This window comes from Haliotis asinina, chromosome 2 (genome assembly GCF_037392515.1).
Source record: "Haliotis asinina isolate JCU_RB_2024 chromosome 2, JCU_Hal_asi_v2, whole genome shotgun sequence".
Lineage (NCBI taxonomy): Eukaryota > Metazoa > Mollusca > Gastropoda > Lepetellida > Haliotidae > Haliotis > Haliotis asinina.
The window spans coordinates 36,390,328-36,416,999 of record NC_090281.1 but is presented as its reverse complement, the minus strand read 5'-3'; the positions used below and the strand labels follow the sequence as shown (position 1 = coordinate 36,416,999).

The window sequence follows — 26,672 nt, the reverse complement described above, 5'->3', positions numbered from 1 at the left end:
TACACATTTCTCAATCTACAGACAATTCAACAACATCAAGTGGAGGTATCCGTCCCCCACAATATTTAACCTCAATGCACAGATAATACAACAATATCAAGCCTCCCAATGTACAAAGGCGGTGAATGTGTTGAGATGCGAATACAGTCATGTCTAAAGGAAACGGGAAAATCAAATCATATATAAGGCCATACTTTCCTCAACGCGTCAGACTTGGTTATCTATCAACGATGATTTTGTACAACAGAGCCTGATTCAGTGTGTGTCAATGTGTTGTGATTGTGTTCTACTTGATGAGATGTCTGCCACTTGTGCATGTGTTATACTTGGTAGGGTGTCTCCCTCTCGTGATTTGTGTTACACTTGGTCTGGTGTCTGCCCCTTATGCATGTGTTATACTTCGTGGTGTGTCTGTCCCTTATGCTTGTATTATACTTGGTGTGATGTCTACTACTTGTTCTTGTGTGATACTTGGTGAGAAGTCTGTCACTACTGCTTGTGTTATACTTGGTGAGGTGTCTGCCACTTGTGTTTGTGTTAAACATGCTGAGATGTCTGCCATGTTTGTTTTGAGTTATACTTTGTGGGCTGTCTGCCTCTTGTGTCTTGTGTTATACTTGGTATGCTGTCTGCCACATGTGTTTGTTTTATACTTGGTGTGGTGTCTCCCACTTGTGTTTGTGTTATACCTGGTGTGGGGTCTGCCACTTGTGTTTGTTTTATACTTGGTGAGGTGTCTGCCGCTTGTGTTTGTGTTATACTTGGTGTGGTGTTTTGGTGTTTTACGTTGTCTACCAAAACCTCGGAGGCGTGTTTTCTCCTGTACTTAAACATCGCGGTGTAGAATTGTTTCGACTGTCTAGTTGACGGTAGACGTAGCATCAGTATTGCACCAGTATTTAATACATCTTGTGTTGTAGTGGACGTATGATGCATAGCGTCCCCAGTCGACGAGAGCCACAGCGTTAGAGACGTGGTTCCCGGGTGAATGAATTTACAGAAGCTTGAATGTAATTTTTCGATGATATATCTTCTTTCTCCTCAATGTACACACAATCAAACAACATCAAGTGGAGGTATCCGACCCCACAGTACTTCTCCTCAATGTACACATAATCAAACAACATCAAGTGGAGGTATCCGGCCCCCACAGTACCTTTCATCAATGTACCGAATATCAAACAAAATCCGATCCGATTCCCGCAGTACTTCCCCTCAATGTACACACAATCAAACAACATCAAGTGGAGGTATCCAACCCCCACTGTGCTTCTCCTCAATGTACAGTCAGTCAAACAACATCAAGTGGAGGTTTCTGGCCCCCACAATACTTCTCCTCATTGTACACACAATCAACACATCAAGTGGAGGTATCCGGCCCCCACAGTACTTCTCCTTAATTGTACAGTCAGTCAAACAACATCAAGTGGGGGTATCCGACCCCCACAGTACTTCTCCTCAATGTACTGGCAGAGACAGGCAGCGTTACGGGTCATGGGTAATCTCAATGCTTAAATAAATGACATCGTAGGTCAGTTAAGCAGATCTATGCTCGTGCTGTTTATCACTGGATTTTCTGGTGGTCTCGGCTTGACTACTGACAGACCGTCGCAATGTAGCTGGAATAGTGCTGAGTATGGCGTAAATTTAAACTCAATCACTCACTATCCAACACAGAAAATATACACCTGAAAACAGAGCACACTTTGTTGTCTTCTACAGACAGTTCCTTGACCGCCACTCTCTATAGACCATACAAAGCAGCACTCGAGGGACTTCGATTCTCAACGCATCTCTCTCTCGAAAGGTCACACAATATCAAGTCCGGGTATTCTATTCCACCCCCACAGTACTGCTCCTCAATGTATAGCAAGTCAAACAACATCAAGTGGAGGTATCCGACTCCCACAGTACTTCTCCTCAATGTACAGCAAGTCAAACAACATCAGGTGGAGGTATCCGACCCCCACAGTACTTCTCCTCAATGTACAGCCAGTCAAACAACATCAAGTGGAGGTATCTGACCCCCACAGTACTTCTCCTCAATGTACTGACAGAGACAAGCAGCGTTACGGACGTGTCTGACGCCATGTTTGACCTTCAAATGACCTTCCTGGTAGGCGGAAGTGTAACTCACACTATGGCAGTGAATCAGCTGAGATGCATATGCCTGCGTAAAGAAAGTCAGAAAATATTACCATTAATACAGAATTCCCAGCGTCACTTGAAGCAGAGCGTGTTTTCCATTTCTAAGATCAGTGTGCACCCAGTTTTGTTTGTTGTTTAATTTTCATTCTTGCAGCAGAGCAAGTAGAAAGTGTGTCTACCTCATCACATTTGCTTACCAGGTCAAATACAGGATCCCTACTCGATCCTCGCTACTTAGAAATATTCAGGATCTATTGGAATGTGTTTAAGAGTTAGAAGATATGAATTTCACATGAGACAAAGTACTAGGCATTTCTCTAAATGTCTAACATGCAGCGAGAATCAATTGATGTCATAGACACGGTGAGATAGCTTAGTGGTGAAAGCGTGCACTCGTCGTGATGAAGATCAGGGATCGATTCTTCACATACATACATACATACATACATACATACATACATACATACATACATACATACATACATACATACATACATACATACATACATACATACATACATACATACACACACATACATACATACATACATTTGTAAAGCGCTAGTATCCAGCCGTAGCTGCTCAAAAGCGCTAGTGTCTGAGATAATTGAAATGGTCACTGAAATGCCATATTAAAGAAGAACGTTTTGAATTTAGATTTGCTCAGATCTTATGTCAAGTGGTAGACTGTTCCAGAGAAGCAGTCCTGCATGCTCAAAGGAGCGGTCACCAAACGTTTTTGTACGGAGGTGGGTACAAATGGAGAGACTTGTCACATCTGCGTAGTATCGTAGGTGGGTGGTATCTGGTCAGCAGACTGCTGAGGTAATCTGGCGCTTTGTTACAGGTGGACAGGAACACGAGGACAGGTATCTTGTACTGTATCCTGTAGTGCACTGGAAGTCAGTGAAGGTCCTGCAGGACTGGCTGTATGTCGTCGAATTTCCTCTTCCTGCGGACAACTCTGCCTCCGAAGTTCTGTGCTTGTTGCAGTTTCTTGATCAGTTAGTTGGGAAGCCCGAAGACGAGAGAGTTACAGTAATCCGGGCGGAATGTTACATGAGCCTGGATGAGTGAGATGGCTGCATGCTGGTCGAGGTACCGCCTTATTAGCCCAGTATTTCTGATGTCTGCAGATGGTATTAACATCAAGTTTCGAGCTTCTTTGCTGATTAGAATTTAAGTGTCTCCAATGTGAAAAGATAGAAGATGGTAGCGTAGATGTAGATGTTTTGGGTTGATCATCATCAGTTCAGTCTTATCATCGTTTAGTTTGAGGAAACTCGATGTCATCCACGCCTTGATGTGTTCAACACAGTCTTGGGGTTTTTGAAAAGTGGTTATTGCTGAGGTCTGATCAGTAAACTTGAAGGTGAGATAGAGTTGCGTGTCGTTCGCGTATGTGTGAAATCTAAGCTAGTTCTGTCTCGCTTTGTCACCGAGTGGGGAGGTGTACTTTGTGAACAATACAGGCCCCAGGACTGATCCTTGTGGGACGCCATAAGCTAGCTTCTTCTTGTCGTGTGCCCATCATTGCAGACTCATTGATATCTTTCAGACATGTAAGAATCAGTCCACTCCAATGTTACTCCGAGCCTGTCTTGAAGTGACTTGAACAGAATGCCGTGGTCTGTTGTGTAGAAGACCGCGGGAAGAGATCCAACAACGCAATAGCTGCTGCTCCCTCCATGTCAAGCCCTGTCAGTAGATCATTCTGGACCTTAAGGAGTGCAGTCTCAGTGCTGTGATATATGCGACATGCTGATTGCAAGATTTCATACAAGTTGTTAGATGTCATGTGTTCTTTCGAACATGGGTGATATGTGTGAATCCTGTTCCTTGTGCTAATCACAATGCCACCCACCATCCCCTAATGATGTCTCTGTCGTCAACGAGTAGAACTTACCTGTGATGCATGAGCATTCATTCCGTCGTGTTTACCTTCGAGAAACGCCGCCAAGAAATTCTGAAAACATGTTCCATGTTACGGTTTAGTAAGTGATGTTTGAATACATGATTTAATGTTGAAGTCGATATTGCACAAATGGGTCTTCAGTTTTCTCAGTTTTAAGTGCGATTGACCATATACTTTTTCTTCGATTTCTGTAATCTAATGTGTACCTACCTTGCATTCAGTCGGATTGTAAAACCAGAACTCGAGCTGGAACAGTAAATCGTTTATCACAGTGCAATGGGTTCTGAGAGGTTCAGTAAAATGCACCTATGGCAAATCACATTCATCATATAATTACCAAATATGCACGTACGCACGCGCACAGTCATGACCACACACTTGTCTAATACTTAAATGACCCAAAGAACTTTGTTCTTAATAAGAAATTTAAACAAGTGTGTGAGCAATATACCAGAAATTGGCTTCACACATTGTACCTATCTGGGGAATCGAACCCTGATCGTGACGAGCGAACGCTTTAAGCACGAGCGAACGGGCCGCCCCATCGCCCGAAAACTGCACATGAGTAGTACAGAGATGTATAGATATATATATATAATATGGTATACTCACAAACGTCCTGAATGTAACACACCCAGACATCTGTATGTTGAATCCCACGATGACGTTGTGTTTCAGAAATATTGTGTTGGCTTCCGTCAGTGCTTTTCGCATCCTTCTTTTCCTCTGTTGTTATATGAGGAAACAAGAATATCTGTTACCTGTTCTCAAACAATGTTTTGTCGACAGAAGTAGCTTGAGGAAGTACCACCTAAGGTGACACGTGTACAAATTATGGTATATTGCAATTTCCTAACTGAGTTTTGAACTACACAGAATAACCGAATAGCATTATGTAGTGAAAAAAGAGAGGTTGTGTTTTCTGATAGTGTCCGAATACCTTTAAGACTTCTTTAAAATGCTTAGCTAAGCTAAAGCTTTCTGAAAGTTTACAGAGATTTCACTTGCCTTCGAAAAAATCAAAATTTAGTAACTTCCATACACCTTGCACTGTAACGAGTTTTCAAAAGGCATCTCTTTTCAAAATGTGGTATTTCGTCAATGGGGCAATCCACGAAAACTGTTTTTATTTTCCATAACCGCAGGTTGACAATAGCTGTCAAATTTCACCTTTCACTCCAAACTTTTGCGAGTGGAATCACCAAGTCGGATATTGAATATCATTATGGTAGTAACCAGACATAACTGAATTCTAAACGTTTGTTTCAGGAACATAGTCATTTGGAAAAAGCTTCCAAATATCAATGCGTTCACTGTCTCTCGGAATAAGACATCCACGCGAAATGTCTTCACGTAAACAGTTTTCCACCACCATGCGTACTCGTTGATGTACGACATGACGAAATTGCAAGGATGAACCACAAATCATGACATTTTATGTTGTCAAGCTTCGTCTTTGCTGCAATGACGTTCCAGAAGTGCCATGCTTTGTAACACATGTAATGGACATTGACTGAGGGAACTTAGAATCGAACCATGAAGTTCCGAATCAGCCTTCAAACGAACAAACCTTTTAATTCTCATATCAACATAACACAATACATCGGCATCAGCACTTATGGCAACTGTGGGTGATCATGATGCCATTTAGATACGTGTCTGAACTATCAAGGCGGCAGCATATGTATGTGGGTGGCCTTGCAACCATCATTCTGTAGGCATTAACACGGTGTGAGGCAAAATCATGTTCCTCAAGTACCCATCATAACTTTTTCTGTTCATAAGGTTAAAGATACTGTACAGGATGTGTAAATTCACGAGGTACGTGTATATCATACAGGAAATGAACGTCTGTTTCACGAACACAGCTGAACCATTGAAGGCAGGAGGGTAATGCAATTTAGCAATGTTCTCACAAAACGGTTTGTAAACAACTGAATCTGGGCCAGACATTTAGCAAAATGAAATGCAAAATGGTATTTCTTATATCTGGACATGTTTAACCATATTCATTTGGTTGTTCACAGTAAAATTTAAATAAAGTGAACTTACCACCAGTCGCTGAATGAAAAACCCAGTCGCGAATGTCATCCAAGGTAGTGTGAAAGCGGTAGTAAAGATAGTAACATGTGGATGAAAAGAATTACGACTTAACAGAATTGTGGTCACAACTGGCATAGCAACGAAGCCTGCAAAAAGTAGCACTACAAGAACGGGTACACAACAAGGTCCGTAGTCATAGAGATGTTTGCAGAAGCAGGTTGCGGAGCGGATCAAGTCAATTGATTTGTCAAACTCTTCCGGGGGTATCTGAAATGAGAATTGACAAATATAAACGAATGCAGTAGCAAGAGAGCTTAATGAAAGCAAAAGAAGTGTAGTCGGTGCATGTACGTAACGTCAAAAAAGTGGCTGATATCATAAACAGAGAACCACGTCGTGGAATACGGTGACACACAATAGATAAGGAGAGAAGTTTAAAGTGTATGGGTTGTCGTCTGCTCTATGTGAAGAAGAAGGTTTCATAAACCTGTATTCCTGGTCTCAGCAAGGCCTCGGGAACATACGGGGCCCTTATAACTTCTCCCGATGGACACTTGTAGCTTGAGGCTATTTCAGACAACTTTTCCATGTTACCTGAAACGGTCATAATGCAAATAGCATTACCTGTATTCTGGAGGTTCCAGTGTAAGTTCTGGCTGTTTCTGACAACACCGGATTGATGGCATATATACAATATTTTTTAAGCATTTGTCACATCTGAAGATCATTTGTCAGTGATTTATGTGAAACATTGGACACGTGTATTTTAAAAGGACCTTTGTATGTATTTCGGCTTGCATGGAATGTAATGGCTAGAATTTATGGATGTCAACTTCTTCATTTTGATGACGTGTAAGGATATGCTTATTCTTTCATCAGATGAACTTTTGAGCTTGCACCCATAAATTCCTGCATTTCTAAATACCGTTCAAAGAGTCTGCATGGACGGTGTATGTAAATAGCACTTCAGAATCAACTTCTCACCATATCGAGGCCGGACCGTCACGTCTCTTGTGCCAGCGTAGTTTCTGAGGAGATCGTCTTGAAAGAAAGAAATATACCTTCTACATAACACTGTAATTCCATCAATACGAAATCTCTTTCCATATTTTATGTAAGAAAGGTGCAAAATTATGCAAAGTATTCCGCAATGTGTATTACGTTTCTTTTCACACAGAAACTAAGTTCATGCCCCAAATCCAGGTAAAAGCTGGAGGTTTACATACTTTTGATTTAATATTCATGTTATTTTGATGGGATAAAGATGTTCAATGAAAAGAATCCGTATACCAACCCCTAAAACGATGGAGTCCTAAATATCTGTTATAGCGTTATGCCAGTATGGATTAAGAATACCTCTAGAAACTATGGCCCCAATAAATCTCTGCCACCAGTCAGTGCCATGGGTTGCGTCGATGTAGGTGAGGGTCTTGATACTGTCAGGTACAGGGCACTGCTTCACCATCACAGGCACCACCAACAATTGGCTCTCCTCCATGCTCAGGATCATCCCCATCTCAATCTCAAACATGCACCAATGACTCTGTAGGAAATCTGGAGACAGCACCAACACCGTCTTCTCCGACAGACGGATGTGTTCAGTGATGTTTTCAATGATACGCTTGCCACCATGAAAGTCTCTCTCATGGAAGCTGCATTTGAACCCAAAGTCAACAGACTCCAGTTTATTGGTAATCTGTTCCACCCACTCTCGGTCATTTATTTCATAAGAAAAGAAGACATGGTATTTCTTTCCTTCTGAAAGGGGTGGAGCGATAGATATGCCAATCTCCAGTTGTTGTGAAAAGGATTCGATCTCAATCGCAACTGATTGTAATGATGAAACGGAATGATCCCTGCAATCCTCCGATGCTGTCGCGCTAACTGCCTTAGAATCACCATGTTCACCTTTCCGAAGCGTCGACACTGATTCTGTTTCGGAATTCTGAGACAGATCATCCTCCATAATCAGGTGCGAAAAGGCATTGCTGGAAATGGATGTAGACATGTCAGAGTGACAGACCATTTAATATGATTTGTATTATCCATCTGTTTATTGTTTGTTGTTTAACGCCACACGCAACAATATTCCAGCTACATGGCGGTCTGTAAGTAATGAAGTTTGTCCTACAAAATCAAGAGACCGAGAGCATGAACATTGATCAACGCAATTGGGAACCGATGACATGTCATGACAGCGAGTCTGACCATCCGATCCGGTCAGTTTCCTCTTACGACAAACTTTGGTTACTGAAAATCAATTCTAACCCCGATCTTCACGGGTCAGTTTCCGTCTGTAAGACGTCGGGGATGGGTATGGCAGGCTTAAGCAGAAATGTATTGAAGTTTCCAATCGCCAATTATACCTGCATTAGAGAAGCAGTGAATGATTAGCTTCCGACACTCTCGTTTTAATAACTACTTTCATATTACAACATGTTGAAACAACTTGTTATCCATAAAGCTGTATGCTTAACTCACATGGTAGTGAAGTGTCTATTGCCAGAGTGTTGTACTAACGAATAACTAACGAGTGACGGGGAAATGCATGACATTGTTATCTTTTCTTATTTGGGGGCGGTGGGATAGCCTAGTAGTTAAAGCGTTCGCTCGTTACTACGGCGACACGCGTTTCCTGTAATATTGCTGGAATGTTTCTAAATTCGGCGCAACATTCCAACTCACTCATACAAAACTATTTTGATCTGTTCCAATACAGTTTGGTTGGATGCCTTGCTGAGGTGATAACATTTCAAAGAGCAAGACTGTAAATGTGTAATATTATTGACAGATTGTTGTAAGACATCAACTTACTTGAAATAATATAGTCAAGTGTATTCCCATTAGTACCATTTAAAGTTGGGGATATTGGATTTACAAGATTGATAAGAAATACAAATGACGAAGCCATGGAGAAAACAGATGATCAAGAGAAATTAAGGGAAAATGTGACAATTTATTGCATTTCTTTGGAAATGTTTCATCTGTATGGCTAATGGTATGCTCTCCAAATGTAAAATCCCTTATTATTTTTAATGTTATGTGATTGCAAATTATTGCAGTATTTACTCACTCACTCTCCATCTATGTAAACCAGACCGATATCTGTTTCTTACTTTCTGATAACCACGTGACAAAGATTTCATCAAACCTAATCCGACGCCATCAATCCTATTCAGAATTGCAACACAAACGTCATACAATCATTACAGTAAAGCAATACAAGCGCCATCATTTCATTACAATCAACACCTCTGGCATCATACAGTCCTTCTCAGAAATGCACACTTGACACAACCCAGTATGCCCCGTAATGATACAGGATTGGATTACACTCCTGACAAACTATGTTTGTCATGCGAGGCGACTGAATACATCGTCCGACCTGTTTGATTGTGCGCCACCCTAAGGGTTCGTTCGCCACGCCGACGCCTTGGGTTCCATTCCCAACGTGGGTACAATGCGTCAAGCCCATTTTTGGTGTCCATCGTTATGGTATTGTGGGCATATCGCTAAAGGCGGCGTAAAACTAAACTCGCTCACTTGAACCCCGAGTAGGTAGGCCCTGTTGCATGTGAAACACTGTCGACAGCGCCAACATCTAACAGCTGTCAAATTAACTGTTTACACAGAAAAATCACTGTCAAACCAAAGGATGACATTGCTTACTCACAAGCTCCGGAATACTCTTTCTTCCTCCTGGCTCCTTGGTGAGAACTTGAAGATCTAGGCTATGGAACTGTTTATATAGACCACGCGTACTTAACTTCCACGAAATGTACAGCGTCTTTAGAGGGATAACACTTGTACCTCCCTTCATATCACAGGATACACATTGATGCCTGTCATTTCCGATATACAGAATATTCCAACATCAGTATGACATTGCACATCACAGAGAACAGACTACATTACATATAGAATGTATGTAAACATGCACATACAGAGAGAGAGAGACAGACAGACAGACAGGGAGAGAGGCAGACAGACAGAGAGAGAGACAGAGAGATATGTACAAGTGCAATCTACAATATGAGTAATCTCAAAGCTTAAATAAATGTAATATTTCCTTAAATCTGCATAATAATTCTTTTCGAGGTGGAAATTGACTTACATGTCTATTCCAACCCCGCTTTGAAAAAAAATATTCCAAACAATCAGGCGCAAGCCAATTTAGTCCGATAGGTTGCAAAGCTTTATATTTAGATAGTATTTAGGGCTTGCCCAACTTCCATTTTTTTTCAGACCTGAATCGTTATCTTTGGACATTTGATGATTTCAGTAATCATGACTGCAACATAACATTCACATACAAGTCGATAGAAAAACAATCAATGACAGAAAGACACCTTTTAACTTTAGGATATGAAGAATAACATGTTTACTCTACATGGTCGCTGTATTGGTAATGTTTTGTTTCCAAAGACTATTCCAGTCAACGTGATTCTTTGAGTGATTACGTGGTTATCCCCAGTCGCGGGCGAAGCGGGGTAAACAGTATTAAGCTCCGTCCGCCTGTACGAATTGAAATATCTTAAGGACTTTTGAGTAGATTCTTTTCATATTTGGTCCCTAGGTTCATCAGAGTATGGGAAAGATCTCAGTCATGTTTGGTGACCTTGACCTTTATTTCAAGGTTACAAGGGGACTTGAACGTTTTACCCTTCTCAGCGAAATATCTCAAGAAACGTTCCCCGGATTTTCTTCATCTTTGACATCATACTTTATCTATTAAAGAAGAATGGCCAAGTCGATGTTGGTGACCTTCGTTCAAGTTGTAAGGTCACAACGACAGCATGTTAACCTGCCTGTTATGCATGTCAGCGAGATATCCCAAGAACGGCTCACTGGATTTTCTTCATAGACATTCATGGCTGATCTTAATGTTTTATGAAAAGCTATTTCTTTACTACTGTTTTTGCATATGTCATACACCATGCCATTTATGTAAAGGTCAAAGTGAGTCTTGAAAATATTTGAGGGTTTGAACAGCTGAAGTGCAAAATACCTGGTAATGATTTTTTTGTCATTTAACATCATTTAAAACTACGTTTTTCACTTCCGTTACTTTTTTTATTTGATAATTAGCGGGGTTATGTCACCCTAGCGCCAATGCGTGTTTCACGTTGCTCTAATAATGTGTTTGTAGGTATTTTTGGCAAAAGGAAATTGCAAAAAATCATATGAAAGCACAGGGGCATTTTTTATTATGGTAGCCACGCCATTAAGTAAAAATAGATGTGTTGACTTATGTGTGGCTTTCAGTTGTATATCGCGAAAAACAGGTGGACGAGTCTATTGTAACGCAGTCGTTCACATCCATAACGCCAATTAACACTCTCATTTCACCTCCATCCCAGTTCACCAACACTTAATCAGTGCATGTTTTCTCAGTACCCCTACACTTTGCTTTAGTTATACACTAATAACAAATGGACTCTCCCAGTTAAGAAACGGGCGTGGCTCACTTCTTGGTGAATCAGATGAGGACAAAACTGCTCAAAATGATTAAAGAAGTTGCTCACCCATAAAGTTTTGTCCTTTTCAGGCGTGGTCATTTCATCATCTACAGTGTGTATTTAAGAGGCCACAAACAGTGTAGGTGAACTGAGAGTGTAGGGGTAATGCGGGACAGCTAATCAGCTACAACCGTTTGTAAAACTATAGTATGGGGCCAGAAGTTATTGAGAAATTTAAGGAATGTGTTAAATTGCATTGCTAGTATAAGCAATCTGGACCAGCTATTAAGAGCTTGGTTTCATTCAAGAGAGACAACTCCGTTAATCCTTCTCCATTATTTTGTGAAGAGTTATCCCCTTTATTTCACTTGCTAGCAGACGACATTTTCAGATATTTAACCCTCAAAATGGATGATTTAACATGCATATCAGATCAGCTTAAGTGATTTCAAGTAGAACAGGCATGCCTTTGTCCACTGTGTTTTGAAAAATATTGCATACAGGTATGGCGCTGAGCAGGGAGGCGCAGGTAGGCCCAGAAATTTGACTGTCGGCTTAGTATTCTTGTTTCTAAAAGCAACGAAGGAGTTTTCTGGATATGATTGATAAAGGAACTGTCGCTATCTGTAAAGAGACAAACAGAACTGTGCTGCATACAGTGGGTTGACAGAAAAGTCGAGGAATTCCGTCACCGATCATGAAAAAAGGAGCGAAGGTGTAGCGAAGGTGTAGCGAAGGTGTAGCGAAGGTGCTTGTAGCATAGACATTGTAATTGGGACAATGTGATTTTCTCAGGTGAAGGTTCTGTTTGGCTGTTTCCTAATACACTGAAATGCTTGATCAAACAAACTGAAAAAACCTTTGTATTTGTACAAATCCCAAAGTACAATCCCAAATTTAACGTGTGGAGTGACTGTCAGCTACACGTAGTGTGTGCAAACCTGTCTGAGTGTCTCCATACAAACATAATATTATAACATCAATCGATGTAAATAAAAAAAAACAACAACATGAAATCCATTGATTTCCTCTTTAATTAATAACACATAAATACAGCAGACAGGAATACCGAATCAGGGACACATTTCGACGTAATATTGCAACTAAAACACTCAAGAAATGGTGGGCGTGGCCTAATAACTTTTCGCTTCCCGGAAATATTAAATGGGAATGTCGTTTCTGTATGCAATAAAAGTACCTATCAGATGTGTGTCGTTTAAAGAACTTTAAGGTGCTAAAAGTAATGAAGTCCGATTTCTGTGCGTGTCCATTTCTGTTGTTGGCATTCCTTGTCAAATTTTAAGCAATAACATGAATTTGTTCATCTCTCTCCCCACTTTTGAGAAAATATGTTTTTATTTTTAAAAATGCTTTAGAGTGAGTGGGTATGGTTTACCCCGCTTTTAGTAATATTCAAACATTATCACGACTGGGGACACCAGAAATGGGCTTCGCACAAAATCACTAGAAATACCTGCAAATTTCATATGGAATTATTAACCAACATCACCTGTCAGAGTGGGTGAGTATTTTTTTTCGCCGATTATTGCAATATTGCAGCAAAATCACGGCATTGGTCACAGGAAATGGGCTTCACACATTTTACTCATATGGGTATTCTATGTGAACTCTTTCACCATCGCATGGGCTGTCCCACCGCACCCTCATCTGACGGACGGAACACAGTGTACGAAATATTCTCAGCTAGCTATGCCTGGCAGTTACTCGCCTACAAAATATCTCACTAGCCCGAAATCTGCGTGTAGAGACTAAGTAAAAGATCTCAAAAATAAACGAGGATGAGATATTGTCGGCAAGACCCGGTTTTCAACATTAAGCTGCTTATATGATGAACATTATCTTGGTCATTAGCTTGCATGATTTAAACGTATATTGTAAATAAGCAAGTCGGAGAGAGTGATATACATACAAAATTACCTCATGAAAATTCACTAGCCAGTCGGGCGAGTGTCTGAGGAGATTTATTGTCCCGACTGGAGTTTTACTAGATTTTGGCTACCGGACCACTGGCTATTTCACACACATTGGCGGAATAAAGTCATAATATTCGTGGATGTTACATCCCAGAATTCCTTGCCCCGCATCTTCTGAACGACGGTTTGACTGCTCCTTTGTCGTTAAAGATAGTCCTCTGGTAGTCCTTGTACAACTGCATGTTCCTCCAGGAATAGAAATTCATGTCTACGTACCCTAAATTGGGATAAAGTTTCACTGTTTTGCGTTTCGTCGAGATTGTCGGACGACTAAGTCTGTTGACGATGTCTGCAACCTCCCGCTCGTGCACGACTGACGTGAGCAGCGTGGGCTTCCTTCTGTCAGCAGACGACAGCAAACTGGAAGATCCGAAACTGATCAAGGAGTTGGAGGGTGATTTGTATCGGCGAAGTCGAGGGGGCGAGCTGAAACAAGGGAGGTAAACGTTGCCTGCACCTCTAGCGCCGATGTCAGCCACTTGTTCGGAACTTTCCGTATTCTGTCGCAAATATGCCTTGTTCTGGGTACAACTTCTGGATGTCATGGCCTTAAACTGACGACTCTTAGTTGGACTTTGAACGCGATTTTTAGTACTCTGTAATTTGGACGGGTAGACAGAAGAACTGAAGATAAATTGTATATTTCCTATGACAACTGTTGTGTGCCTTTGTCTTCGCAAACGGATGACCTGTCTGACGTGCAAGCTTTAGATTCAAAATTAGTTGCAATTGTCTTTTTTCCTTGCAATATATAAAACGTATCTGGTGAACAAGATCTCTGCTAGACAAAGACAGTCGGCAGTGGATTCAAAATACAAAAAGGTTCCCAGACGCCCTTCACCACTCGAAAAAGTCTACCCAACAAGCGATGTACACGTACTTGATATCCCTTCCAATCCAAGTGCCTTGATGCGAATTTGTCTTCAGTAGTGTCAAAAAGTGTTTAGTCTCCTTGGAGACTGAGGGAGTGAACTGAATAACAATCCTTTATTGTCTTCTTTCAGAGTTAATTGTTCAGAGTTCTCGTCAAACAACTCGGTCAATCTCATCTCATAGAACACGAAATATTTTCAACGCGGGTCTTTTCCACACTCTTTATAGTCTTTCTTGAGACGCCTCAAAGACCAGTATTGTCCAGGCTTATCTAAATGTTGACTATGTTTTCTCAAGCATCACTCCTTAGAAATCTTTCAACAACACTACCTATAGTCTTAGACAATACTGACAGGCTTTCCTTGGGAGAGAATCGCGACTTTAAGACACAAGTGTCTATTTTTTCCTGAGTGAGAATCAAGACTTTTCAGTAATGGTTTCTAGTCCTCGCGTCCTTTTTAAACAATAGGCAGGTCTTCCTTGAAAGTGAATCGCCTCTTCTAGACAAACACTGTCTAATGTTCCTAGAAACTGAATTACTTCTCTTAACATACACGGTGTAGCCTTCTTTGTCTTATTTGGATGTACCGCTTCCCCGCACTATCTCCCAGCTGAAAGATAACGTTGTCTCCACTCAAAGAATACTAACTTTCCTTGAGATGTAACGTCCCCATGTGAGAAGAATGGAGAAAATACACATCAATGCTGGCCAGTATTCCAGTGCACTTACATGAAAAAGTCACGTCCCGTAAACCATGCACCGACAAGATAGTTTCATAGCAAGATCATGTAGCAACTGTCACGGTACTCGCCATGTGTAAATCGATAAGACATAAAAACTCGAACAAATCAATAGTCAAGTTTCGTCCCGAAGCCCCGTCGTTTCCCAACACCCGTCAATGTGAACAGCTCACAGGGTGATTTCTGTCTACAAGGGGTAGGGGCGTCCATGACATCCTGTTAAACCCTACCATGACTACTAAACCTCCTTTTCCTCAGAACTGCACACGGACTTGGATTAGCCGTGCCTTTGTCGAGCCGCTGGGATTAAGTAACAGGGCTTCGTTTCAGTGTCTAAGCCTCTAATGTTATGAGCGTAGTGACAGATTTTCGTTACAAGCATAATAGGTGGTATATAAATTATTGTTGAAGACGTAACGATCCAGTGTTCTGTGGAAATACGATCAGCGTCTTGGCATAACATCATCGCATGAATGGCCTCAGTAGTGATATTAGGTATATTGCAGGGGGTGGGTAGGTGGGTGGAGGAATTAATAACAATTCACTACGTATGAATCATGCAGCTTTAACGTTACACTGTGTGTCTTGCAGTTCAAGTGAAACCTAAACGCTCTTAATGGTTACTAGTCTGAAACAAAACATCTACAAAGGTTCAGATGTTATCGCTTTTGATTTTTTCTTCTATATTTTCATTTCTTTATTGATATTTGTAAACTCTATGCTGTTGTTGGTTTCACCAAATGGTAAACGTCTACCACCTAAATCACTATGTGGCGGGTCAAGTTCGCTGACTTCAGTGCCACATATCTTCGTATACCGCCTGACCCGTGAAGGTCCAGGGTAGAATAGGCCTTCAGCAGCCCATGCTTGACATAAAAGGCGACTAACGAGATTGGGTGGTCAGGCTCGCTGACTTAGTTGACATTTGTCATCGGTTCCCAATTGTGCAGATCGATGCTCATGGTGTTGATCACTGGATTGTCTGGTCCAGACTCGATTATTTACAGACCGGCGTCATACAGCTGGAATGTTGCTGAATGCAACGTAAAACTAAACTTAGTAAACTTACTCCTTTAGTATGCTGTACTCCACTTTGCAACAGACTAAGAGTGCACAAAATCGTAAATAAAATCATAATAAAGTGTCACCCATAACTCGCACACACGGTGGCATTCAAAACCTATTTTACTGCAAGATATATATTTGAGATTACATTGTCCCAGTAAAGTCAGATTCTGGTAGTCTTCGGGTTCGCGTTCCCTTTGTGGATTCGAACCCACTCTCCTAGAGCGAGGCACAGAATCATCCGCTCTCGAACTCAACTATCTAACCTACTGAGCTACCTCCACAGTTAATTAACCTGTCTTCTATTTGTTACACATGGAACATGTAGGATAAGATTGAAACCCTTAATCCCAATACACTGCCGTTCGACATGAAACTAGGATTTTTATGCATACAAATAGAAACAAATTTCCATATGCTTCGTAATGTGATAATTGTGCAGTCTTACAATATATGTATAATATCTGAATATGTCTATAGAATAGCATAACATAGCACCAATTATATATGTTATCTGCCGACCTTGGTTAAGATGAATTTGAGATGCACTGTGGTAACCCAGTGGTTAAAGCGTTCGCTCGACGCGCAAAAGATCCGGGTTCGATTCCGTACGTAGATGCAGGGTGTGTAGCCCATATAAGGTGTCCCCCACCGTGGTATTTCAGGAATATTGCTGAAAACGGTGTAAAACTAACCTCACTCAGTAAGATAGGTCTGACCCTTATCAGGCCTGACCACTCCCTACATCATCCTCCATACCTCCAGGGTATACGTTCCGATAAGTCTCCACTATACCCTGGACGCATCTACGGCTCTGCCTGATAAGTTTGTTACCTCCCTTTGCTGGGTCCGCCGTCTCACAGTAGCCAATCAGCTAGGTCGCCGTTATAACCGAGCTTGCCAGTGTCAACAAAGGTAGCGGTCGCAACTGCGAAGGTTTGCTCGCAGTGCGTCCCAGATTTTAGGGAAATCATACAAACAAACTTACAGGTCCGAAACTTTAAAACAACATATGCAAGAACGCCCTCTACCTCTTCCAGAGAACCTCTGCATGGTTTCTGTTGCCAATTATAATCGGTTAGATAATTCAAAAAACGAAAGTGAGTTGTGATTGGTTCGCTCAACTTCCCAGCGTAGACACCTGACTGGGTCAAAAGACGAGGGAGGTAATAAATTTATCAGGCAGAGCCGTAGGTGCGTCCAGGGTGTAGTGGAGACTTATCGGAACGTATACCCTGGAGATATCGAGGATGTCCCTACATCTGAACGGTCATTTAAAAAATGGCTCTTTACGTGATTATGTTGTAGAAAATAAGATTTTCTCGATGAGCCTTTATGACCTCTTTGGCCTTTCTTATGCTTGTTGGTGCTCCAACGTTTACGCTTTGTTGCAGGGGCACTGGGGGTAGCCCAGTGATTAAAGCGTTCGCTCGTCAGTCCAAACATTTAAATTCGATTCCCGACATGTTGATGCCATTTCTGGTGTCCCCCGCCGTGATAGTGCTGAAAGCTAAACTTAATTTTAATTACTTTATACATCTGTTCTGTCGCTGCTCAGGTTAGCGTAAAAAAGTACGAATTCACATACCCTCGGAACATTATCTGTGAAACATGGCATGAGTAATGATTCACAAGGTGCTGTTGAATAGCCTTCCTCTAAAATACATATTTTTTAAAAGATAATTTCTAACATTTAACGAGAACGAGAATATGTGATGTTTTTCTACCGATATATACACTCACATTTAAAGTCGATTTACGAAAAGTGAGGTTTCTTTTTAAATATGATCTCACATCAATACGTATATGAGCTCAATGTCAACTCACCCTGACCTGTTGGAAAATAAAACATAATTAATAAAGCCGAATCAAGTCTAGCTCTTCGATACCGAAATATACCGGAAGATCCCGAATGCGAAGATTATAATTCAAGGGAGACAACTCTCCGAATTCCGGCTGCAGAAAGAAAGCGAAATGGCGACCAGCCCAGGACAGGGGCTTTCGTTGGCGATAAAGCCACTTTTGTCAGCGTCATACTCTTCATTCAACAAAAATGACCTGCCAGACCTAACTAAGGGCATACTGAAAAGGTACATCCAGAAAATTGGGCAGTTACACCATAGCTTTTACTCAAGATAAATTGCGTTAGATGATTAGGCATATTTTGATTAGAACAGACTTGATGTTTACACCTACCCCTAGTACTTTCAGTACATAAGGAACTCAAATGCATAGTAGCTGTGTTTAATTCATTGTATAATAATAAGCCTCGTGAACTCTAGACCAGTAAGTGCTAGTTTGTTTAGATTCGAGGCTTATCAAATTTGTTTAGTCCAGACGCCGTTTGACGGTGTGAAGGACAAATTCCAGTTGACCAAGTTGATAAGTCTGATGCTTGATTGAAATGTAGAAGGAATAACTAAAAACGCCCATGACTTATAGTGACTGTCATGTTCACCGATGAGAACCGCTGTTGTACGCGTTGGGGTAAATGCCTAGGCACAAAGCGTGTACAAGGACAGAAATTAGCACTTGTCGAAGATATCTGCCACTTGTTCATTGCAGTAAACGCGTTATGCCCATCTTATGGTATCGTCAGGAAGTATGAAGTTATCATTATAAAAATTTAATGTTATTGACACAAACCGATCTTGTATACAAATAGTGTAATTTGTTCGTGTGTATATTAAAATCAAGACCAAAGGAAATGGGAAAGAACATCCTTTTAGTTAGTTTATCAGTATCGTGTGACCAAAACTCTTCTAGTTGAAAGGAGATTCCATGGATAATTCTGAACTGGAATAATTTTTGGAAAATATATTGGGGGCTCTATGGTTTCATGCTGTAATAACTTCTTTCACTAGCACTGATATATTTGGTGTGAATCTGTGATGAACTAGGGATAGTGCTACTCAATAGCAAACATTTACCACCTTATTTTAATGGTATTTACAAAATTTCTGGGTCTTTCATTAAATTAACGAAACAGAATTAATTATGGTACTCATTAGCTATTCACCAATGTGTCCAGTGTGTTCACTGTAGCTGATTATGTTTTTATAGGGTGCGACAGGGGGGAATCATGGCAGTATAAATAAATATCTCCTCGCAACCAACTGTAACAGTTATCGCCATTCTGAATTTCTCATGCCATTTGTGAAATGATATATATTTATATCTTCCAGTAACCTCGAATAATTGACTGTGTGCCTATTTCAGTGTTTCTTTTACAGTAGATTGATAGTGAATGAAACAATTGCAATCTTGTAAATTTGAACTTGCTATTCATGGGACATCCCTGTCAAAGTAATTTTTTTTTTTTTTTTGATAGGGTCATAACTTTATCCTGAAGTTATATCTTATGTTACTTACTGTAAACAAGTTTCTTTTGTTGTTCTTTATTGTTGTCAAATACCGTGGGGAAAAAATACTGGAAAGTACTCACCTTATCTGCGCACATCTGATTCTGTTATGCGGCAATAACTGTTAGCTAGTCAGTATAGATAAACAAATGCTTTGTTACAATATATGCAAAATCACACTTATCAGTGATTGTCGATGGGTTCTGGAGACTATTCGATATTCATAACCAATGAAACATCAAATTAAACTCCAGAGAACTGAGCTCTGACTGTTACATATGTTTAATCAAAACTCATAAAACTGCAATGTGAATAAACAAATACTTGTGTTCATGTCTCAACAGGAAATATCTTCCATGATCTTGATTTATGTATTTATAGTCTGTCTGTTTCCTTTGCCTGATGTTACGATTGTGTCCCAATATTGCCAAAAGGAGATTTGTGGTCTGCTTTACAATTGCAATCTAATATTTATTTGTTACAGAGTTTCTAGTATCGATTTTCATATTGTGAGCAGATTCTATGTTATTTATAACAGCTTTCAGATGATAAGGGCAATATCAGATGCAGACGTATGCTTAGTTTTGAACACTATTTGTGTTTGCTGCATATATCTTAGGATGCATTTTCCGAAGAATTCTGATTATTAGTATGATGTTTATTTCAGTGAAAAAGACATCCTGGAACATGACGATGAGTTTGAGCCATTCTACTCCTCCTTTGTGGCTCTTTCCTCTCACTTCATCAGTGCCAGCTCCAGTAACTGTACGTTGACCTTTCTCTCTTTAGAAACCACTGAAGTACTGTTGGGGATTTGAATCCAAATAAATATTTTAATAAATATAAATATAATAAATAAATATATTTTTCCTCCACTAAAAGATTTACAGCTAGTGTCAGTGTGTTCTTAACAGAGGCCAGGCTTTTGTTCAAAGCAAAGGGTAGTGTTAATGCATTGGTTAGTGGTCAATTATGAAATGCAGGTAGACAAATTGAATATCAAGAGCAGAAAGGTAAAAGAGAGACCTACAAGCTCAAAACAATTTTTTTAAACAAAAAAAAAATAGTTTGATTGAACCACACTTTAAGATATTTGGGCCATCCGGTTTTCAATGAGGGAGAGTGTCACCATTTGTGTAATTTATGTAATGAGTGTTGCAGTAACATTTTCTAAAATATTAATTTCTTCATTTTGATTTTGTACAAATTTGAAATATATGTTAATCATAACATATAAAAACAACATAACATACAATTGCATACATACAAGTCTAGATATATATTTTTTAACATTGTTGTCCTAACAGTGATTCAAACCCCTGTGATCTATGAATCTTTCTTTTAATTTGTCATATATCATCATATGATCATAAAGAGACGTGAAGATCAGTGTTAGAACTGATCTTCAGTAGCCCATGCTTGTTGTAAGATATGACAAGTGGGATCGGGTGGTCAGGCTCCCTGACTTCATTGTCTCATGTCATCAGTTCCCAGTTGTGTAGACTGATGTTTGTGCTGTTGACCACCAGATTATCTGGTCCAGACTTGATTATTTACAGCCAGCCACCATATGACTGGAATATTGCTGAGTGCGGCGTAAAACTACACTCACTCACTCATTCACTATAATCTACATGTATAAAATATCCTTTATTATTCAGTGACAAAGTCAACATTAATTCAGGCAAGCAATTCATGTCGAGTGCTGCTGCGCTTCATGCTGCTACGTCTTCAGAACCACAATGAGAGCTGCACAATATCACAGGTGTGTGTCTATGAGAATATAATCCACAAAAGGGAAGAGGAAGTGAGTCTATTGTCTATTGCCCTATATTAAAATCTGAATTTAAAAAAAATGCACAGATCTGACCACAAAAAGCCTAGTGGGGTAGCATAATGGTTAAAGTGTTCGCTTATCACACTGAAGACCACGTGGGTACACTTAATCAATCCATCAATCGATTAATCAATCGGTTGATAGATAACTGTGACACAGGAAATTGCCACTTTTGAAGAATGAAATGTGTTGTTTATTCTGCCAAACCTATATGCTTACTGCAAAACAAGTGTGAATATAATGAGATAACCTGCAAGACCAGACCCACTTGACCATTATATTTACCCGTACACAAAACACACTTGATTGTATATGCTTGAGTTTTTGGAAACTTACATATTTTTTCTTCCATTTACAGAAATACTTGATGATCTTGATCAAGGGCCTGTGCAATGGAGGGGGATGTCTACCCAAGGCTGATGTGGTGACGTTTGCTTCAATGTTGAAGTCTGCCACTCGACCCCCATACATCACAGATGAGGACGACACAGGTTTGCATTTATGGGGGAGGGTCAATGCATGGAAATCAAGGATTGAAAGGCGCAATAATAAATGTTGAAAGATTAGTTTAGGGGCTAGGACGAGACAGGTTAGCACTGTGAGGCATAGTGTTCAAAATGAGGCACGAAGATCAGGCTTGACAGGATGCAATGATAAATGGTAAAACATCAGACGCAGACCATTTTTTCAAAATGCTTCTTAATATGTGCTGACTGTTGGCAATGAGATTGTTTCACAGTGAGATGAGGTTCATAATGACATGCTGAAAATAGGTTAGAAGCATTCAAAATTAAGCCTGGAAAAACTACTTAACAGGATACAATTGATAAACACTAAAGCAATAAGCTCATGTCCTTTTTAAATAATTCTGGTCAATATTTGCCATGAGACAACGAAAGAGTGCATTGGGATGTGTAGTGAGAGGCTGTGTTCAAAATTAAGTGTGGAAGTCAGACTTTACAGGGTGCAATTTATAAATGGTGAAAGACTCGTCTCAGATATGATAGTCAACATTTCCTAAGGAGCACACCTTACTGAAGATGATTGCTGCTCCTTAGGAAATGTTGAATGGTGACAATAGTCACAAAACTATTGTTGCATCACCATGGCCCATAACCCAATCTTTCATAACTAGTAATATTCAGGATGGAGTGGTACAACTTTAGCCAGTGGATGGTATGTCTGCATTTTTGTTGACAGTTTTTATCATCAAATTATGTGTGGATAACATCTACGCTAGTGTTTTGAAATAATAAGAATTGCATGGCTACATTTAGAAGTCGCAAACCCTGACCGAACACTTCAGTCCCTGATTGAAAAAAACTGCAGCTTTTGTGACAAAATTAGTCACATAAATTATCTTTCACACTATAACTATTAAAAACTCGTATAAAGAAACTACAAACCCGGCAAGAAATTTACCCCTGCAATAAAACCAATGATTAATATGAAACACTGATTGACACTAAGTTACATTTTTTATGGTTTTGATGTAATAAACACTTTCAACAAAGGAAGGTATCCAGTAGTGTAAATGACAAAATGTACACCTTTCATTCAGATACAACTTTCAGAATAATGTTGTACCAATTATCAGGGTGGTTGGATAGCGTAGGGTTCATTCCCCACAGATGTACAATGTGTGAAGCCCATTTTTGGTGTTCTCTGCTAGGATATTGCTGAAATATTGATACTTCTATACTCAATTGCTGTATCAGTTAGGATCTAATAAGTCCATGAATTTAAGGAGAAATGATAAACTGTGTTACAGAACAAGAGGAGATAAAACCCAAAGAAGTGAAAAGACCACGTCTGGACACTGGAAACAATTTGTTTGACCAGTTGACCTCGGTCTTTGATGAAATGGGCTCTGGTGGTGTACCAAAGACCACCACACCGACAGAGGCCGTGAACAATGATAGCAACAACACTGTGATCCATGTTGCTGATTCTACAGAGGAAATGACAAGCCTGTTTGCCAAGAAGAACACAGCTCACTTGCTCCAGCTGAATGGAGCCAATGTGTTGGTAGACTGTTGCTTCCAACTGACGTTTCTTGGAAAATACATTCAGCGATACAAGGATGCTGTTGCAGGGAAAACATTCCTGATGCCTGGGACGTTGTCAGAGGCACTCACGACAAGAAATAGGTAGGTTGTTGGAAGTTTCTGGTCCATATTTAAAATGGTAAAGTAATGTATCAGAACTGAGGTTTTGTTTGAAAAAAATAAGCCCAAGGCAGAGGGAAATTGGGGAGGGCTGATGGTCTCGACCTGATTTCTCAAGGCCCAGGGCTTACTTTTGCAAATAAGACCAAGGAGGAGGTGTTGATACAACTTCAGAACCGACCAAAGATATACATAAGTACTTTGATGAAATTTTGATATTTTGTATTTACTGCTGAAATCAACTGGGATGCAACTTGCAGCAGCCTCTGCATCAGTGCATGTGCTAGCCTTGTCATGCACTTGTGCTGCATCCACTGCCTATCTTCACAGTGATCCTTCATAGCCTTGAGAAAAAAATTGATCAATTTAAGTCCCATTTTTGAGTGGTAATTGGGGGTTGCAGGGGCGGGTGGCATTAAAAATGTCCATTGTCACCTTATAGTATCCATTTGGCATGATGTAAAGATTGTAGATTTAGCGTTCAAATGAAGAAAAAAATTCAGGGGTACCCTAATGTTAAAAATGAAAAATTGAAGAAAACTTGTCAGTATAACCTTTACTTACAATCTGATTCATTTAGGGTATTGTATCCCAATTCTATAAATCAATACTCATACTGTTTGTCACTGGATTGTCTGGTCCAGACTCAATTATTTACAGACCATCACCATATACCAGCAATATTGCTGAGTGTAGCGTTGAACTCCAACCAACCATTTCATTTATAGAGATCCCAAAACATGCATTTTGTCGTTATCTAGACTCGTGCTTATTATGCTTAATTCCTACCACTATGCAAGGATAGTGGAACACCTGACATCCCATGAAGTTCCCTTCTAACTGAAACAAATGTGCAATATACTCACCCACGGGAAGCCTCCGTTTCCTTCTATTAAGGTCACATGACCAGCCTTGCTAATCACTCTCACCTTGATCACCCGACGATGACTTTTGAAGTCACTTTGGGTCTCAATACACTGATAAGTTTTTGCTTAAATTTCGGTCCTTTAATACAAATTATGTCTTATTCGTTTTTTTATTGTAATTATTATCATCATTATGTAAAATTGTTGTGGAAATTTATAAATTTTCTTGTGTTTTGGACAGTTTTTTTGGTCAACTTAGGCCTGGTCTAAGTTGATGAAATCGTGTTCCCAGTGTAAATTATGGCTGTTGGCGGTTGATCCGCATGTAGTATGTCCTTCATGCAAACCTATTTGTCCCTTCACTGTTGCTATGAACTTTGCAAGAATTTATCTGATCAGAATTTGCAGTATATTTATATTCTGTTCAAAGGCATGCAAAGGACAAACAATGTAGGCTCTACCTAGTCATGTCTAAATCATCTTGGAGTGACAGCATGGATGCAGTTTGAAACATATACCAGAAACCAAGGCTTCACTGCAATGAAGGCCACACATCCTCAAATAGCAAACAACTTATGTCATCTACGATATACCAGAGGACTTAAGGTTCTGCATTCTCAACATACTTGGTGTCCCTCAGCTCAGTTATCACCATGACAATGTGTTCAAGCTGACTGAAGTACATGAACTACTCACGTTACTACACTCATTCAAGCTGGAAGACCAACGATGCAGGTTTAAGACTCCAGCTTGGGATCTGAATATCTTACGGACATGGCTTGAATTATTGACACAGAAAATGCTGTTCCTACTCGTCTAGCAACAGCAGCACGGATGTCATAAATACATGCTCTGGACTTCAATCACACATGATTTGACTCCAGTCATTGTGAGATTGTACATCTAGGACTGAGATGAGATTTTATCGCCAAAAACTTCTCACTATCAAGAAGGGCTGCTTTTGGAAATTGAATATGATGTTTGCCAATCACTGCCTATGGGACATCACCTCAGAGGACATTGCTGGCATTCACCAGTTTGGGCCACTTTTTGCACAGCAACTAATGGTTCCACAAAGGCACCGAGCTTCACTCATGGAGTTCCTTTTATCATGTGACTTGAGACCAAGACGTTCTGCAGAGTATAATGGTTGAGAGTCCATGCACACATCTTGAACAGGCTAGCATGAGTGATTATGACCCTGTACACGTTGTGATGATAATTGTTCATGAAGAAGGGTTGCAACTGGTCTTGATTGGAAATCGTAACGTACAACTGCATTAGACACTAACAGGATGCTAGCTGATCCATGTATCATGATGTTCCAGTCAACGAATGCTTCAAGATAAGACAAGTTCGACTGTATGTGATCCCCTCATCACACAGATGAATACTGGAAGAACATGACCAAACTGTTGCTGTTATAGTTCCCGAAGGGTGTAAGTAGTGGACATACTTATACCGCAGCAAACAGAATCCAGCGTGGCCTGACCCACCGCAATTACAGATTCTGTAAGTGTAATAAGCATGAGTCAGGATGAGGAAAAATATGTAATTCTCTGATGTAAAACTGATGTTTTATACTTGTCCTGACTCATGGCATCAAGCCCTCCCAACCATCCTCATAGGCAGGCTGAATTCACAGTAACTCTCTTGTCAGATTTATGGGATTCGGAGAGAGTGGCAAGCATGGCTGGTCTTGTGACCATGTTGGCAGGAAAGGGAGGCTCCCAATAGGTGAGTGAATTTTACGTCCACTTCTGTTAGAAGAGAACTTCAACGGATTTCAAGTGTTCCACTAGCCTAGCATAGAGGGAGAAGTTGAGCATAATAAGCCTGAGTTAGGATAAGTGTACAATATCAGTTTTGTTCAGCAAAATTACATTTTCCTGATTTTTGCAGCTATCAGGCACTGCTGAGTGATATTTCCATCGTGTGGCGTGCCTTCTCCCTCCCAGCTCTAGAGCCTCTGACCCCGAAACGCCTGGAAAAAATTGTCACAGCAACCTTGAGCTGCCTGTATGCATCAGTGACAGTTGCCATGGCAAACACTATAGTGAACATGGTGAAACCGACAGCAGCTAACCAGCCATCAGCGTCTAAGGATGAGGAGATTGAAGGTTATGGAACAAGTATTGTACAGAAAACGGTGAGTAAGGGTTAATGATAAGGTTCATAATAATGAACATACATTGGTACCA

At 40.3% G+C, this 26,672-nt stretch overlaps 3 protein-coding genes across 3 annotated transcripts in view; 1 reads left to right on the top strand and 2 right to left on the bottom strand.

Annotated features, from left to right (window-relative positions):
* Nucleotides 1-1,018: 1,018 nt before the first annotated feature.
* Nucleotides 1,019-9,821, bottom strand: LOC137273669 (uncharacterized). Its single transcript, XM_067806463.1, has 10 exons — nt 9,780-9,821; nt 7,463-8,094; nt 7,091-7,147; nt 6,594-6,700; nt 6,116-6,373; nt 4,676-4,789; nt 4,274-4,309; nt 4,055-4,114; nt 1,210-2,170; nt 1,019-1,156 (listed from the first exon to the last, which is right to left on the bottom strand). The coding sequence occupies exons 2-9, from the start codon at nt 8,070-8,072 to the stop codon at nt 1,997-1,999; spliced, it is 1,416 nt and encodes a 471-aa protein (XP_067662564.1). The 5' UTR covers nt 8,073-8,094; nt 9,780-9,821; the 3' UTR covers nt 1,019-1,156; nt 1,210-1,996.
* Nucleotides 9,822-13,642: 3,821 nt separating this feature from the next.
* Nucleotides 13,643-16,479, bottom strand: LOC137271767 (uncharacterized). The gene is made up of 2 exons (XM_067804171.1): nt 16,454-16,479; nt 13,643-14,183 (listed from the first exon to the last, which is right to left on the bottom strand). Exons 1-2 carry the CDS (start codon nt 16,477-16,479, stop codon nt 13,643-13,645), a joined length of 567 nt encoding a protein of 188 aa, XP_067660272.1.
* Nucleotides 16,480-18,191: 1,712 nt separating this feature from the next.
* Nucleotides 18,192-26,672, top strand: part of LOC137273665 (E3 ubiquitin-protein ligase UBR4-like) — a 130,487-nt gene continuing 122,006 nt past the window's right edge. The window contains exons 1-6 of the mRNA XM_067806458.1: nt 18,192-18,328; nt 20,268-20,365; nt 21,262-21,365; nt 21,796-21,928; nt 23,209-23,587; nt 26,374-26,620. Of these exons, the coding sequence (XP_067662559.1) occupies nt 18,213-18,328; nt 20,268-20,365; nt 21,262-21,365; nt 21,796-21,928; nt 23,209-23,587; nt 26,374-26,620 (1,077 nt within the window). The 5' untranslated portion in view covers nt 18,192-18,212. The remainder of the gene's footprint in view (nt 18,329-20,267; nt 20,366-21,261; nt 21,366-21,795; nt 21,929-23,208; nt 23,588-26,373; nt 26,621-26,672) is intronic.